The sequence below is a fragment of the Lolium perenne genome, chromosome 3, assembly GCF_019359855.2.
Source record: "Lolium perenne isolate Kyuss_39 chromosome 3, Kyuss_2.0, whole genome shotgun sequence".
Taxonomy (NCBI): domain Eukaryota; kingdom Viridiplantae; phylum Streptophyta; class Magnoliopsida; order Poales; family Poaceae; genus Lolium; species Lolium perenne.
This window is the reverse complement of record NC_067246.2, coordinates 265,532,109-265,545,631: the sequence shown is the minus strand read 5'-3', so window position 1 is coordinate 265,545,631 and position 13,523 is coordinate 265,532,109. Positions and strand designations below refer to the sequence as shown.

Sequence of the window (13,523 nt, the reverse complement as noted above, 5' to 3'; positions counted from 1 at the left end):
TACAAAACCACTTCGAACAGCTTTCATCATATTCACTCCATCATGTACACTATTCTTAGTCCTCCGATCTTAACCTTGCCATGCCTCGGCACCAGCGTCACGGTCACAATCTCGTCTCCATCAGCTCCAAGGTCTTCCAATAGCTCGTTCAAGGCCACCCTCATGCTCGTCTTTATCGCCATCCCTTTCCCCGTGCCGTCCATGCTTGGGTGACTCAAGCACACGAAGCTCTCGGCCATCTCCCGCCCGCCTGGCTCGACCTTCTCGTGCTGCATGGCGTTCACGTACACGTCGAACTTGACCATGTCCGTGCCGTCGGTCTCGATACCCTCCACCACCAGCACCTCCTCCTGGGCATCCTTCTCCCGCCGGCTTCGCAGCACTCGCGGCCGCCTCACCTCCGCGGTCACCGCCGCGTCGTCGAGGGACACCGGAAACCTGACGGACTTCAGTAATCCTCTCTTCTTGTTCACGTCGGGAGTAGCAGGTGGCCGCGCGTCGAGCCACGGCATGTCGACGCTATCGAACCTGTACCGGAGCTTCTCGATGTCGAGCAAGTCGCGGACGGTGATGCGCACGAGGCGGGCCTCCTCATCGTAGAAGAGGAAGGAGGAGTCGAGCCAGTCGGGGTCCGTGAAGTCGACGTGGCCGCGGTAGCCGCGGGACGCGCCGATGTCGCGCCAGGCCACCCACAGGCGGTCGATGTTGTTGTGGTGCGGGTAGAAGAGCGGGTCGCGGCCGGCCGAGTAGTAGACGCCCATGTTCTCCACGTTGGGCTGAGCTACGTCGCCGGTCCATGTGTGCATCGTGTTGTGCGGGAAGAGCTCCACCGCCCCGGCGCCTGGCTGGTCAGCCTCGCCGGCGCGGAAAGGCTGGCCGTGGAACTGTGGAAGAGGGAGGGCAGGGCGGCGTTGGTAATCATCTGTTTGTACATGACCCTGAGGTTCTGCTGGATCTGCTGCTCGTCGGTGAAGTTGTTCTCTCCCACCTCGCGAACGAACTCTAGGTCCACGATCTTCGGCGGTACGTGCTTCGGGTTCCGGACGGGGTCGTACAGCGGCGACGACGAGTTGGCGAACTCTGGCGGGAGCTGCATTCCCTCCGGCACGTCCCAGCTCCAGAACGGTAGCGCGAACCCGGGCTCCTCGAGCAGCTTCGCAGCGATGCGCTCGAAGAAGTAGAGGTAGGCGCGGTGGAATGGGTAGAAGAACCACGAGAAGTGGATCTGCACGTCCAGCTCCGGGTTCCCGTTCTGGTGGTAAGAGCCGGTGCAGTACGCGCAGTGGATGTTGGCCGTCTGGTAGAAGCTGCGCGGGTCGCTGTGAGGCAGCGCCTTCATCAGCGCTATCGCCCGCTCGTACTTGGCCATGTGCTCCGCCCCCACCGCTTGCACCGGCCGCCGGACCCTCAGCGGCTCGGCCGGGTCCGGGAGCGTGAAGTTGATCGGCGGGGACGCCGACATCGGCGGGCAGCAATAGAACGGCGGGATCGGATTTGGCGGGAGCTTTGGCTTGGTGCATGTCTGTATATTGGTCACGATTGGCCCGCCGATAGTCCTGTCACCGCTGCCGTTGGACAGTGGGGCGGTGGCGGCGTCTCCTGCGCATAAGACGATGTGCTGGTCGACGCCGGAGACGGTGAGGAACGCTCTCGGTAGGGAGTAGACGCGTGGGTTTAAGGAGATGGGGAAGACGGTATAGACGACCGTTGCCACGGCGCCGATGAGAAAGACGCAGGCCACGAGTGGAGCGCGGTGTGTACCGGCCATGGCTTCACCGCTTCAGGTGCTTGCTGCTTCGAGCCGGCGGCTATCGTAACTAATTAAGCTGCTCACAGCTAATTCTTTGTTTCCGAGCTGACTATATATACACGAGCATGAATGCTCAGGCCCTCAGGGTATTCACTACGGGAAAAATAGGGGCTGCCGTGCAGCAAATCATTGTTGTGAGTCCACGTACGGTAAATATATTTTTGCCGTGAGCACCGAGCAGAACTCACGGCAAAGAAAAGACGCATGCATGGCAACATCTAAGAGAGCGCACGGTAAAGAAACCATGCACGGCAAAGTCTGAAGATAGCACACAGTAAAGAAATCACAACGACAATGGTACAACACACCGCACGACAAAAATTCGATGTACAACAAAGACGTTGGGCATTGCCGTGCCTCAACCTTTTCCGTGCGCGCAACTTGTATGCACGGCAATGCAGTCTTTGTCGTGTGTTTTGCCTTTGATATGCGCCATATGACATTTTCTTTGTTTTTCTTTCTGTTTTATTTCATCTAATATTTTTTTTTTAATTAGTTTTACTTTTTGATGACTATTTATTAGTGTTACTTAACACAATGTGTATATATCCATACTATTTGCAATACAAAAGTAGTCTCCATCTTCACCCCCCCACATACGCGGCTTAGCAACGACATCCCCCAAACGCAGCACGGAGGAAAAGCGTCCCCCGAACGCTTGATCTGGCGCCGTTTGTCGCGACTGAAGATACTCTTAGGTTTCGTTATTCTCATTTTTCTTCAAGTCTCTTTCACATACTTTGGGTTCTCTTGTCATGTAGATTATTAGTCCCCAGTGTTGACATGATCAACAAAACTAGTTGGGGCAGCATCTCTTGTCAAGACTCAAGGGATACCAAAATGTTAAACCTGAAGTTTAAACTCTTGTGGATTGGGATATGACTGTTTGTCCTAATAATCTACCACATGTTGGTTCGCATCAATCTTGTTTTTCTTTCACTCCTGGCCAATTAAACATGTGTAATAATAAAGCTGTTGTGCACGACTTGTACACGTTACAACGGTGTTTCCAATATAAACACATGTGCTCTACAAGTATCTAACCACGCAATTTCGTGGGGTTTACAACTAGTGCCCGATCGAGTCAAAAACTACTAATCAACAATCCATTCCAATACACAAGAAATTAAACGAAAGAACACTGGAGATTTACAATACGTACGGCGCCGATGAGAAAGACGCAGGCCACGAGTGGAGCGCGGTGTCTGCTGGCCATGGCTTCACCGCGCTTCAGGTGCTGCTTGCTGCTTCGCGCAGGCGGCTATCGTGGCCAATTAAGCTGCTCACAATAATTCTTTGTTTCCGAGCTGGCTATATAGGAGCATGAGAGCTCAGCGTACTGGACGTAGTTGTTGACTGCATTTGGTGGTTGCCATGCCAGTATGTTTGGTTAGCAAACTTGCACGTGTGACATGTTCAAACTTTGGGGTGTATGTCTGCGTGCATCGGTGCATGCCATTGCGCCACAGACCACATGCGATTTTTCCTCATCAATGCGTCATTATGAATTTGAGATACATCAGAACACATGTAGCAGTCTCTGAACTCTCAAGCGACCTAGAGCACCTGGTTAGCAAAGAGTGATGAGTTGCATTTTTTTTTAAATAATGAGTTGCATTTTCTTTAAGATAATGGAAGAAGAGTAAATTGCACCACAATACACCTTAGAAGGATAATGGATTTTAACATATACTCCCTCAATTTCATAATTTTTGTCGTGATTGTAGTTTAAATTGAAACTAGAACCACGACAAGAATTATGAAACAGATGGAGTAAAAACCATAACTCTAAAGCGTGTAAGTAAAAGTAAAATAAAATATTGAGTTGTTTGAAAAGAAATCCTATAGGCCACGTGTCATTAGAACAAGCTAGCCTTGTTCAGATCAAGACGATGTGAGCCGTTTATCTAGCAGAGCATAGCAAAGACTTGCTATATTTGACCAAAACTTGTAAAGAACATTCAGAACTCTCAATGGTCCAGGCAAAACGACATGAATATATGACATAATAGTAAGGGTGGATATTTTGATTTACTACATAGTTTAAATATTTCACTTCGGATTTTAACCAAAATTTGAAAAAAAAAAAACAGAGATCACAGGTGGTTTAAGACGATGTCGTGGTATTGTTGCAACGGATGCTACCGGGTATTGCTTCGGAGAGGTGGTTGACGATGACCACATTGGAGCACCTGGACAAGATTGGTACATGACACGATGTACCCAGGTTCGTCCACCGTTGATATTTTAGAAAGAACGAGAACCCTCCCACCGGCGAGGGGCTGTGGTACGCCACGCCTCCAAGATCCCAAGCCAAATGAGAGGGAACAGACCAGCAGCGTCGCTAGCAAAGAGGACGAAAACCCTAGATGAGTTTTACAAGGACCTCCCGTCCCGGGACCTCACGTGCCAAGATGTTTCTTGATGCAATTTAATTATGGAAAATGTTTAATTACTCTATCCTCCACTCTCCTCTTAATTCTCTGCCATATAAATAAATTTGCTGAGTACTTTCACTATGAGTAGTCTTAGCGATGGTGATTATTTCATAGCCGCTGCCCGCCGAAACTCCGAATTAGTATTTTCACTACTTCCTCATCCGGCAGCTTCCACAGCCATTCAACTACTATCGTTTGCTGAGCATCGGTGAATTAATCGTGCCATATTCATTCACCCGCCTCCGTTGCACACGTTGCCGTCAGTTGCGAATCGAGAATGGCCTCACCATAGGCGAGAAAGTTCAAATAGGGACTCGTACGAATGTACTTGCGTGAGTGGTCCTTCCACGTTGGCAGAAAAGACAGTTTGGTCTTAATTTCAAACTGGATCGGTAGAAGGGAAAACGATAAGAGGTAAGCGCGGTCTGCAATCCGCCACGGGCGCAACAGGTACTGTCAAGAAGCGTCTGGCTTGCTTGCCTCCATAGACTAGTGCGATGCGTATCTGATTGATAGTGAACCGGCACACTAGGCAGCGCCGGCCAAGGACTCTACTTGGGCACGTTCTAGGTAGGTACTAACTAACCAGCATATGCATTGTCATCTCCAAGTTCAGATAAACTTACCGTGCTATGCTCGCCAGTAAAACTTTTCAAGCTCGCCACAATCGCTGCAGAAGAGAACATCTTACTCGGTATATGTCGGATGACTCGAATCCAGCTTGACTCAATACCATCACGTTGTTCATCAAATGTTGTTTACTCCATCAGTTATGACGAACAACAGCAACCAACAATTTAACATGCATGCTCAGTTCGGCCACTTCTCATAACATAGCAACCGTACATCATAACTAAAATCAGATAGCATACTCTGTAGTAGTATGTAGGTTTTTAACCATTTATGATCAGCATACAACAAAGCACATACATTTTACTAGATGAATGTTTTCAGAACCCTAAAGCTATAGCAGAGTAGTATTGCCTAAACTGTACGTTTGTGCCACCATGGTCTTCCTTATTCGAGGAAGTTGGCGTACCTTGCTGCACGTTGTGTGTCTCAAAGAGAAACATTCCAAAACCTACCGTCATATGTACAGCTTAAGTACTGACTAAAAGGAAGTAGAAACCAAATTGCTGGGCGTAAGGTTAAATAGTACGGCTCAGCAGTCCTTTGTCCTCAGGTAATCCGGAGGTAGTGAGGCGCATCGTTCATTCATGTGAGCGTATGGTTCCATGGTGTTGTATCCTGGCAGCTCCATTCGATACCTTCCCTTGATCTGGCAAAAAGGGAGCTTAACAGTGTCATCTTTGTTGCACCACGCCGGAAGCCGTGTTGTGTTGGCCTCAAAAAAGTTCAGGACGTAAGCATCTTTTATCTGCAAGGAGATATGAAATTCACTAATCATATATTCATACCAAAAGATGGATGTAAGCAATGTTGAAGCAGAAAATTATTAAGCAATCTAAATCATTTCATACTGCAAGAAAGGACAATACAGTCTACTGGTAGGCGGTCAGTAAGTTTTTACTGAGAACAATACCAGCACTTTTACTGGACTAGCTGCACTAATGCCATCCCCACCACCTATATAAATTCATAAATTCATAAGTTCAGCATTACTCACTGTGAACTCCGTGACTTCTATAGAACTGGAAAGTGGATCAAAGAGTCCAGCCTCCTTGTACATCATGAGGACGTAGGCCACACAAGATGCTGACTGGCCATCGTTGTAAACCCAATCATCTTTCTCAGGAACTGTTAACAACTTGTCAAATGTAATTCCACGTTTCTCTGCTTCGACTATGATTTCAGGTAGATCAAGACCCTGAAAAAAGTGGTTTCATTACAAGACTATGTGGAAGAAAGAATGACATATAGCACAAGAAAACCGTAAGGAACAATGATTAGTTGTGTAAACAATGTACGGACCAAAAGGTGAAACTATTACAGTACATCAACGGTTCAAATTGAACTGCATATATCTCTCTCAAGTTTAATAATAGTCCTCAGTATAGTATCACGGAAAAGACCCCCCTAGCTAGAGAGAACCATTTAGCAGACTCTTTCACTTATACCCCTTTTGTTCAGACAGTAGGTTACAACACAATGTACGGTTGACTGAATGGGAGACTCTACACAGTGAAGTCTTCCTATAAAGAGCTCGGAATGTAAATCAATCAGCATTCATTTTTTAGCAGGGCTCCATTTGGAACCTATACTGCTGGATTGAGATCCCCAGGCTTTAAATAGGACAACATTGCTTAATCTTGAAGGTCACACATATTCAAGGTTAACTACTGTGTCCATCGTTCGGCCGGATTATGGTTTGACAAGTGTGTATCACCGCGAAATGTAAATCAACTAAACAAATTGGAGGGCAAGTGAAGAACACCGTGAAGTAATAACCTAACTAAAAAGGAATCATAACAAAAACAAAGAGCATGTATTCGAAGTCAATGATAAAGTAAAACAAACCTCAGTTCCCAGTCGTTTATTAAGGGCTTCTGTCCACATATTAGCGGCATAATCTGGTTGAAGCTTGTTCCACACAGTCATAACCGATGCAACCTAGGTTAATCATAAGATTAAGTTACTGTAGTAGCATAGAAATCCAGCAAGCATGCATAGTCCAACCTCAGAAATTAATGTCTGAATATGTGCGACAAATATTATACTCCATCCGTCCACCAAAGGATGTCTCAACTTTGTCAAAATATGCATGTATATAGACATGTTTTAGTGTGTAGATACATGCAAATTTAGACAAAGTTGAGACATACTTATGTGGACAGAGGGAGTGTACTACAATTAATCGACATAATTTTTTTTTTCTAAAACTGGAGTTGTATTTTCTCTGAACTCAGAAATTAATGTCTGAATATGTGCCACATGATCATGTTCACCACTGATCTTACCAAAACATAAGCCGATAACACATATATCTAATGATAAAATAAACATTAATAAAATGCTCTTGGAAATATTATACATAGAATCTTACCACATGAGCATCCAATGGTGGGGGGTAGTTATCACTTATAGTATCAATCCAGCTGAAAATTAAATTGTGATACCCATAAGGCTTCCCATTCATTTGTTTTGCATAATTCCAAGCTGCTGTCTCATTAAATTTTGCGCGCAAATCTGGACGTAACGGAAGCAATGCAATCTGAGGATTTGAATCATCTGTTGTCACTTCAAAGTCCCACCATTCCTCCCATGGTAAGATAGCAATAATATCTTCTCCCTGCACAGGACCGTTTGTTACAATGGAACTGATACACTCCCTCATCCCGAAAAGGATGTCGCTGTCTAAATTAGATATCTAGACACTAGTTTCTAGATGATTAGAACCTGGCAGTAATATCAAATTTCAAGGCACACCAAACATATAAGCTGATTCTCGCAATAGTTTGTAGGGAAAATTGGTTCTATACCATTAAAAGATCCACACTTTAGAAAAATACCACTGAAAGATTTGGCTTTAGAAAACTACCATCGAAAGGTTGCTCCGTTATCTATTTCTACACTACCGTTAACTGAACGTTTTGACTAGAACGATCCATTGTACTAATTTGGAAAACAAGTTCTGTACTGAACCCACGCACACACTGATTGACAAAGCCAGCTGAACACATGCGACCTGAAAACAACGCACGCACACGGAACTCCCAGGCCACACGCGCGCACCCTATCCAGCCCAGCCGACGGAGACCACCTGGCCGAGCGGGCTCCCATCGGCGTATCTCCCGCCGGCGCGCCTCCCCCGCGGCGTACCTCCTGGTGGCGCGTTTCCCCGGCAGCGCGCCCCCCGGCGGTGGCGGCTCTTCTTCCGGAATGCCCCTCATGGTAGGCACCATCTTTATCCCTTTTTCTCTTGTCGCCTCTTCTTCCCGTGCTCGTGAATGGTCTGAACCCTAGTTTTTTGGGGGGATTTTGCAGTGCAGTGCTGAGACAAGGAATCGTGAAATTGGGGATGCATAACAGTTGTTCCATTTGTTTTTTTTAGCTCCTGTTAACATCCAGTTAACGGTGGTGGTAGAAATAGACAACGGAGCAACCTTTGGATGGTAGTTTTCTAAAGCCAAAACTTTCAGTGGTATTTTTCTAAAGTGTGGATCTTTTGATGGTATAGAACCAATTTTCCCTAGTTTGTAACCCAAGCAGAACAACATCTACATATGATTAGAACCTGGCAGTACTATTTCCCTTATGAGTCGTCCGTACAATCAACAGAAACATGATAAGTTAAAGAAGGATCAGACATCAGTTGCACATAACTATACTACTCCCTCCGATTCATATTAATTGACTCTAATATGGATGTATCTAGAACTAAAATATGTCTAGATACATACATATTAGAGTCAATTAATATGAACCGGAGGGAGTAGTTGAATGCCCGTGCGTTGCCACGGTCCTATGTTTATTCATGGTCACAAATTCCAAACATGTGAATTAACAAAAAGACTATTTTCTAGTGGTTCACAAATTACACAAGATGTATTTGAAGTATCCTCTTGATAGTATATGGCTGACGTAACTAAAACAAACATACCATAAGATGCAAAGTCACTACTGATATTATCAAACTATTCAATAAAATAGCTAACAAATTGCAGGCATATAGCTGTTTTCACTTCTCATCCTTCTACCCAGAAAGAAAAAGAATGGATATGATTTTGACCAAACTATACTCAGTAAGTAGTTAATCAAACAAATAAAAATCTACTTTGTATGATTTATAATTGTCATTTTACCATGCAGCTGTGAGTAGTTAGAATGCTGGAGCTTCTCTGTTTGTTTCAGTCCTTATACATTTATGGTATTTTATTGGCATAGTAAATGACTAAAAAATAATTAAATGGATTTTTTTACGGGTAAATTAAATGGATTGTTAAGGACAGGTACCTGCTCATTTTCATGACCAGATTCCCCAACCCACAGCTTTCCCTCAGAGTCCCTCAGGCAAACTGCAGTATGGCCTGCATAAGCTCCGGTAACCCACTTCTCCAGGGTTTCGAAACCACCCCAGCGTCCTCGAATCTTCGACAAAACCAGAAAATCTCCAGAGTGGATGTCATCCACATTTAATTCTGAAACCCATGGTTGTGGCCGTTCCTCGAAGTTCGCGCCCATATGCTTCTTGAGAAAGGCAAGATTTGAATTCTCGCCCCATCCAGTATTTGTGAAAAGAGGGAAAACATCCCAAAGTGCTCTGAGTGTCCCGATTGTTCCTGACGGCATGAGGAAGATGGACACTCCATTATGTTTCACCTATTTTGAGATAACAGAAAAGCAAACATGTATCAACAATGGCACATGTCAGTTGCCAACAGAACAAGCAGCAGCTACGAGATAGTACTTACATATTCATACTCGGCCTTGCTTTCCCATTCTGTTATTTCAAGGGTATGCTCACGGCCCAGAAAGTAGTAATCCCATGTAACACGGTACGGTGTTGCAAACACATACAAATCCATGCAAGTCCAGCTATGTGCTTGACTTGTCTAAGAAAAGGAAAGGTAAGTCAGGATTAGTGATAAGACATGGAAGACATTTCCATGAAGGACGTAGACGAGAAACTTTACAGGAGCATGAACTACAAAGGCAGTGTGAATTGTACTCAGGGCAGTATTCAGCATTTTAATCTAAAATCATACAAAATTAAGCAAAAATGGCTTATACTGTGCAGCCGCAGCCTTGAAATAACAACTGAATACTGCCTTCAATCCAATAGCAAAACAACAAGATAACAAACATAATATGGCAGACAAGTTTTGGCTGGTGAGAAGCATGATGCCACATTTCTCAACACGTGAGTCTGATTTTCCACATCCATCCTTAAGGCATAAACTTATATGAGAACACATGACACCTTGCCAGAAGAACACACATGACACAAATAAGGCCCGATAAGAATAGGCTACAGAAGTTGAAAGCTTTCCGTATTTGAAATTGTGTCTTCAAGTTGCTCTAGTATGGAATTTACCCAGGAAAGTAGTTAAACATACTAATTGCATATAGTACTTGTACATACTGAACGCATACTCTAGCATCTCCTGACTTGATAGGATAAATACATGGAATCCTCAAGTTAATCAGGATAATAGTTTGAACCACTCTTTTAGTGGACCCCAGTTACAGCTGCATGTAAATTTAGAACCTATCTGAAAAGATAAAGTCAACCTTAATCATCCATGTTGGGCTTATGGTGGCAAATTTGATCAATGGGTAACAGATTAAACCGATTCGCCAAAGCTCCCGATTACCTCACACTAGTACGAGAAGGCCGTTGTACTATCGAGTCGAATAGTGGATCGAACCCAAACGTATAATAGGATAACAAGAAGCATGGCTCGCACCGGCGTTCACCTCGAGATGGACCGTGCCGCCTCCGAGTCCCCCGTCGGTCCCGTTGCTCTCGCGGAACTCCATCCACGCCTTGTTCTCGTAGAAGCAGGCGCCCTTCCACTCGGCGGCGGCGGCCTCGTCGCCGCCGGTCCCCGGCACGCGCGCGGCGCCGACGAAGGCCGGCAGGAGGTCGGCGGGGCCCCGCAGCGCGAGGCGGCGGAGCAGCGGCTGCGCCACCGACCAGGGCAGGAGCGGGAGGAGGTCGCCGGGGAGGACCGGCACGCGGAGGAGGAGGCCGCCGCGGGAGGCGGCGAAGAGGAGCGCGCCGAGGAGGAGGACGACGAGGGGGAGGAGGAGGAGCTTGAGCCTGGAGCCTCCCATGGCCATGGCGGGGGCCTGCCTAGGGTTGGGCCGCGCAATTGATGGAAATTTCAGATGGTGTTGTTCAGAGGGGAAACTTCGAGGAGGAAATTAATTTTAGCAAGGTTGCTTGTTCGTAGCGGTTCCTTGTTTGTTGCTCCAATCGCGAGTTTGACTTGCGTGTTGTTTGTGGCTTGTTGTTGTGCCCTTCGATTGATCGAGGTAGTAACATCGATCGCTCGAGAATTAAAATGCGGTTAATAAGCCCATTGGATTGGAAATTTCGTGAATCATAATACTGAACTTTCATCAAAGCGAATCTAGAATATGCAGTTTTAGCATATACGGAGTACTAGTAGTTAGATGTTTGGATGTTTATGTGTAAGACAAAAGCTTAGGTGACTAAAGAAAGAGGATAAGTGCAGAATGGACAATTTCTGTTGTGGTCACGTGGGGAGATAAATAAAAAGTTGTGAGCTGCGCGCGAGTGAATGCGGTGTGCCCACGAGAGGGGCACACGCGTACCACGAGTAGATTTGATATATTTGATGGATGAGTTATGGGTAAGTGATTTTGAATTGTTTGGTATACCATCTATATTTTCAGCATATTCTAGGGTATATCTTGTTTGCACATAAAAAAGTACAAAACTGTGCCACGTGTCAACTCGTACAAGTTGCTGAACTTGACACGTCCGGTGCGCGTGTCCCTCTCGTGGCTACGCCGCATTCATTCGCAATCACGCCCGAAGATAAAGAAGGAAAAAGTCGTAGCTCGTCTCGCGCAATCTTGGTTCTAGTCCGGAAAAAAACAAAAACAAAATTTATTCTTCCCGATGCTCAAGATATTCGCATCCTCTAGCTCATGATCTACAGTAGCATTGACCGATGCAGCTTGGAAAAAAAAAACAAGGCAGCAATCGATATTGTCTGCGGTAGCAGTTCGCGGCCAGTGAGCCGTACCTTGATGTGGACGGTGCCGCCGCCGTAGGCGGTGCCGGAGTCGTTGTTGAACTCGAGCCACGCCTCGTTCTCGTAGAAGCAGGCGCCCTTCCACCCCACCACGCCGCTGCCCGCCGCCGCGTCCGCCGCCGGCACGGCCGTCGCCGCGCCCACGAACACCGGGAAGATGTCCGACGCGCCGCGGAGCGCGCGGAGCGCCGCCATGGAGACGCGCCGTGGCAGGAGGGGCAGCACGTCCATGGGGCTGAACGGCAGAGTGGTCAGGATGCTGCTGCTGGTCGCGCCGCCCCACGGGACGCCTGCGCCGCGGGTGGAGGAGAGCAGCACGGCGCCGAGCGAGGCCGTCGCGAGCAGCGCCAAGACGGCGAGGAGCTTGGTGGAGCTCGCCATGGTGGTTTGCTGTTTGGGGGCGGACGGGCGATTTGTTTGGGGAAAAGATTTATGTATGTACGGGGAGCTTGGCGTCGGTGCTGCCCCGTGCACTTCCGTGTCAAGACGGTGAAAGAAGACAGCAGGTGGTGTTTGGTACGCAAATGCTTTGGTGAATTGTGTGGTCGTCGTTGGGGGAGAAGGGTTTCACTGTGTAGTAAAAAAAGCTTGCAAGTAATTCATACTACTTGGTTACTCTAGGTTCGTGGATAACTGTGAAGATGCCAATCTGATCATAAAATACTCTTGCAGGTCAAATTGAAGATGCTCGAAGGGCTTTGTCGTGAATACCCCTCCTCCCTCCATTCCGATAAATAACGAATATGGTTTATGTAATGATACTATTAATTTTACATTTTGTATGTTCATATTTTCTTTGTAAAAAATTGGTGAAACTTTATATGGTTTGACTTTTAAAAAAGTCTTATTCAGTAAAATGAAGAATTGGAGGTAGCTTTGTGAGGCTCTAATTTTGAAACTTTTAAGAAGAAGGCCAACCTTCCTTACTCCATGAAATGGCGCATGGTGTGTTTGACACATGGCTCAACATGCAAAAAAAATTTAAGGGCAAGTGGTTTCTGCGTGCGACAAAATAACGTGGAGGATGAGAGAGATGGAGACATAAGGGTTTTTTTTTCCAAGATTCCTGTTTCCAAAACAAATTATCTTCAGAATCATTTGTCTAGGTTAAATGCAATTTGTGTACTTTGCATTCTTACACTCAGTCTTTCCAGCATATTTTGACTAGTGTACTTTGTATTTCGGTTTCATTATAGTTTCTACTTTTACACTCAATTTTTAGTATACTATGTACTTCCGTTTTGTACTTTATACTTTGGTACTTCGTACTTGTGAGTTTATGCAGGGCCGGCCCTAGGGGGGGGGGGGGGGGGGGTCATGTGGAGACGCCAATAGAGCTACTCCAAAGTCTCATAAGTTAGAGGAAAAGGAATGACAAAACATTATATTCACTTGCTTCTTATTGGGCTGAGATTTAGGCCCTTTTTTCTTGAGTTTGCATGGGCCGTTTAACCTTTTTTTAGTTATAATGAGAGAATAAATTTAAGTTGATGGGGGGCGCCAGAGATGCACAATTTTAACCAAGCGCTTATTTCTTCCGATGGTTTTTCTATTTTAATTGCTCTTGTAATTGCCTAAGGCGGATGC

General features: G+C 46.0%; 1 protein-coding gene and 1 pseudogene across 3 annotated transcripts; both read right to left on the bottom strand.

Moving 5' to 3' along the window:
* Positions 1–1,809, bottom strand: LOC127338640 (polyphenol oxidase I, chloroplastic-like; annotated as a pseudogene).
* A 3,268-nt stretch (positions 1,810–5,077) lies between these two features.
* Positions 5,078–12,427, bottom strand: LOC127344087 (uncharacterized). Of its 3 annotated transcripts, XM_051370308.2 has the most exons (8): positions 12,054–12,427; positions 10,627–10,740; positions 9,621–9,761; positions 9,163–9,528; positions 7,253–7,498; positions 6,727–6,819; positions 5,876–6,076; positions 5,078–5,626 (listed from the first exon to the last, which is right to left on the bottom strand). In XM_051370308.2, the coding sequence occupies exons 1-8, from the start codon at positions 12,315–12,317 to the stop codon at positions 5,411–5,413; spliced, it is 1,641 nt and encodes a 546-aa protein (XP_051226268.1). In that variant the 5' UTR covers positions 12,318–12,427; the 3' UTR covers positions 5,078–5,410. The 3 variants fall into 3 exon arrangements, with proteins under 3 accessions (XP_051226268.1, XP_051226266.1, XP_051226267.1); XM_051370306.2 differs by lacking the exon at positions 10,627–10,740 and having other exon boundaries at positions 11,928–12,425; XM_051370307.2 differs by lacking the exon at positions 12,054–12,427 and having other exon boundaries at positions 10,627–11,159.
* Positions 12,428–13,523: the final 1,096 nt, after the last annotated feature.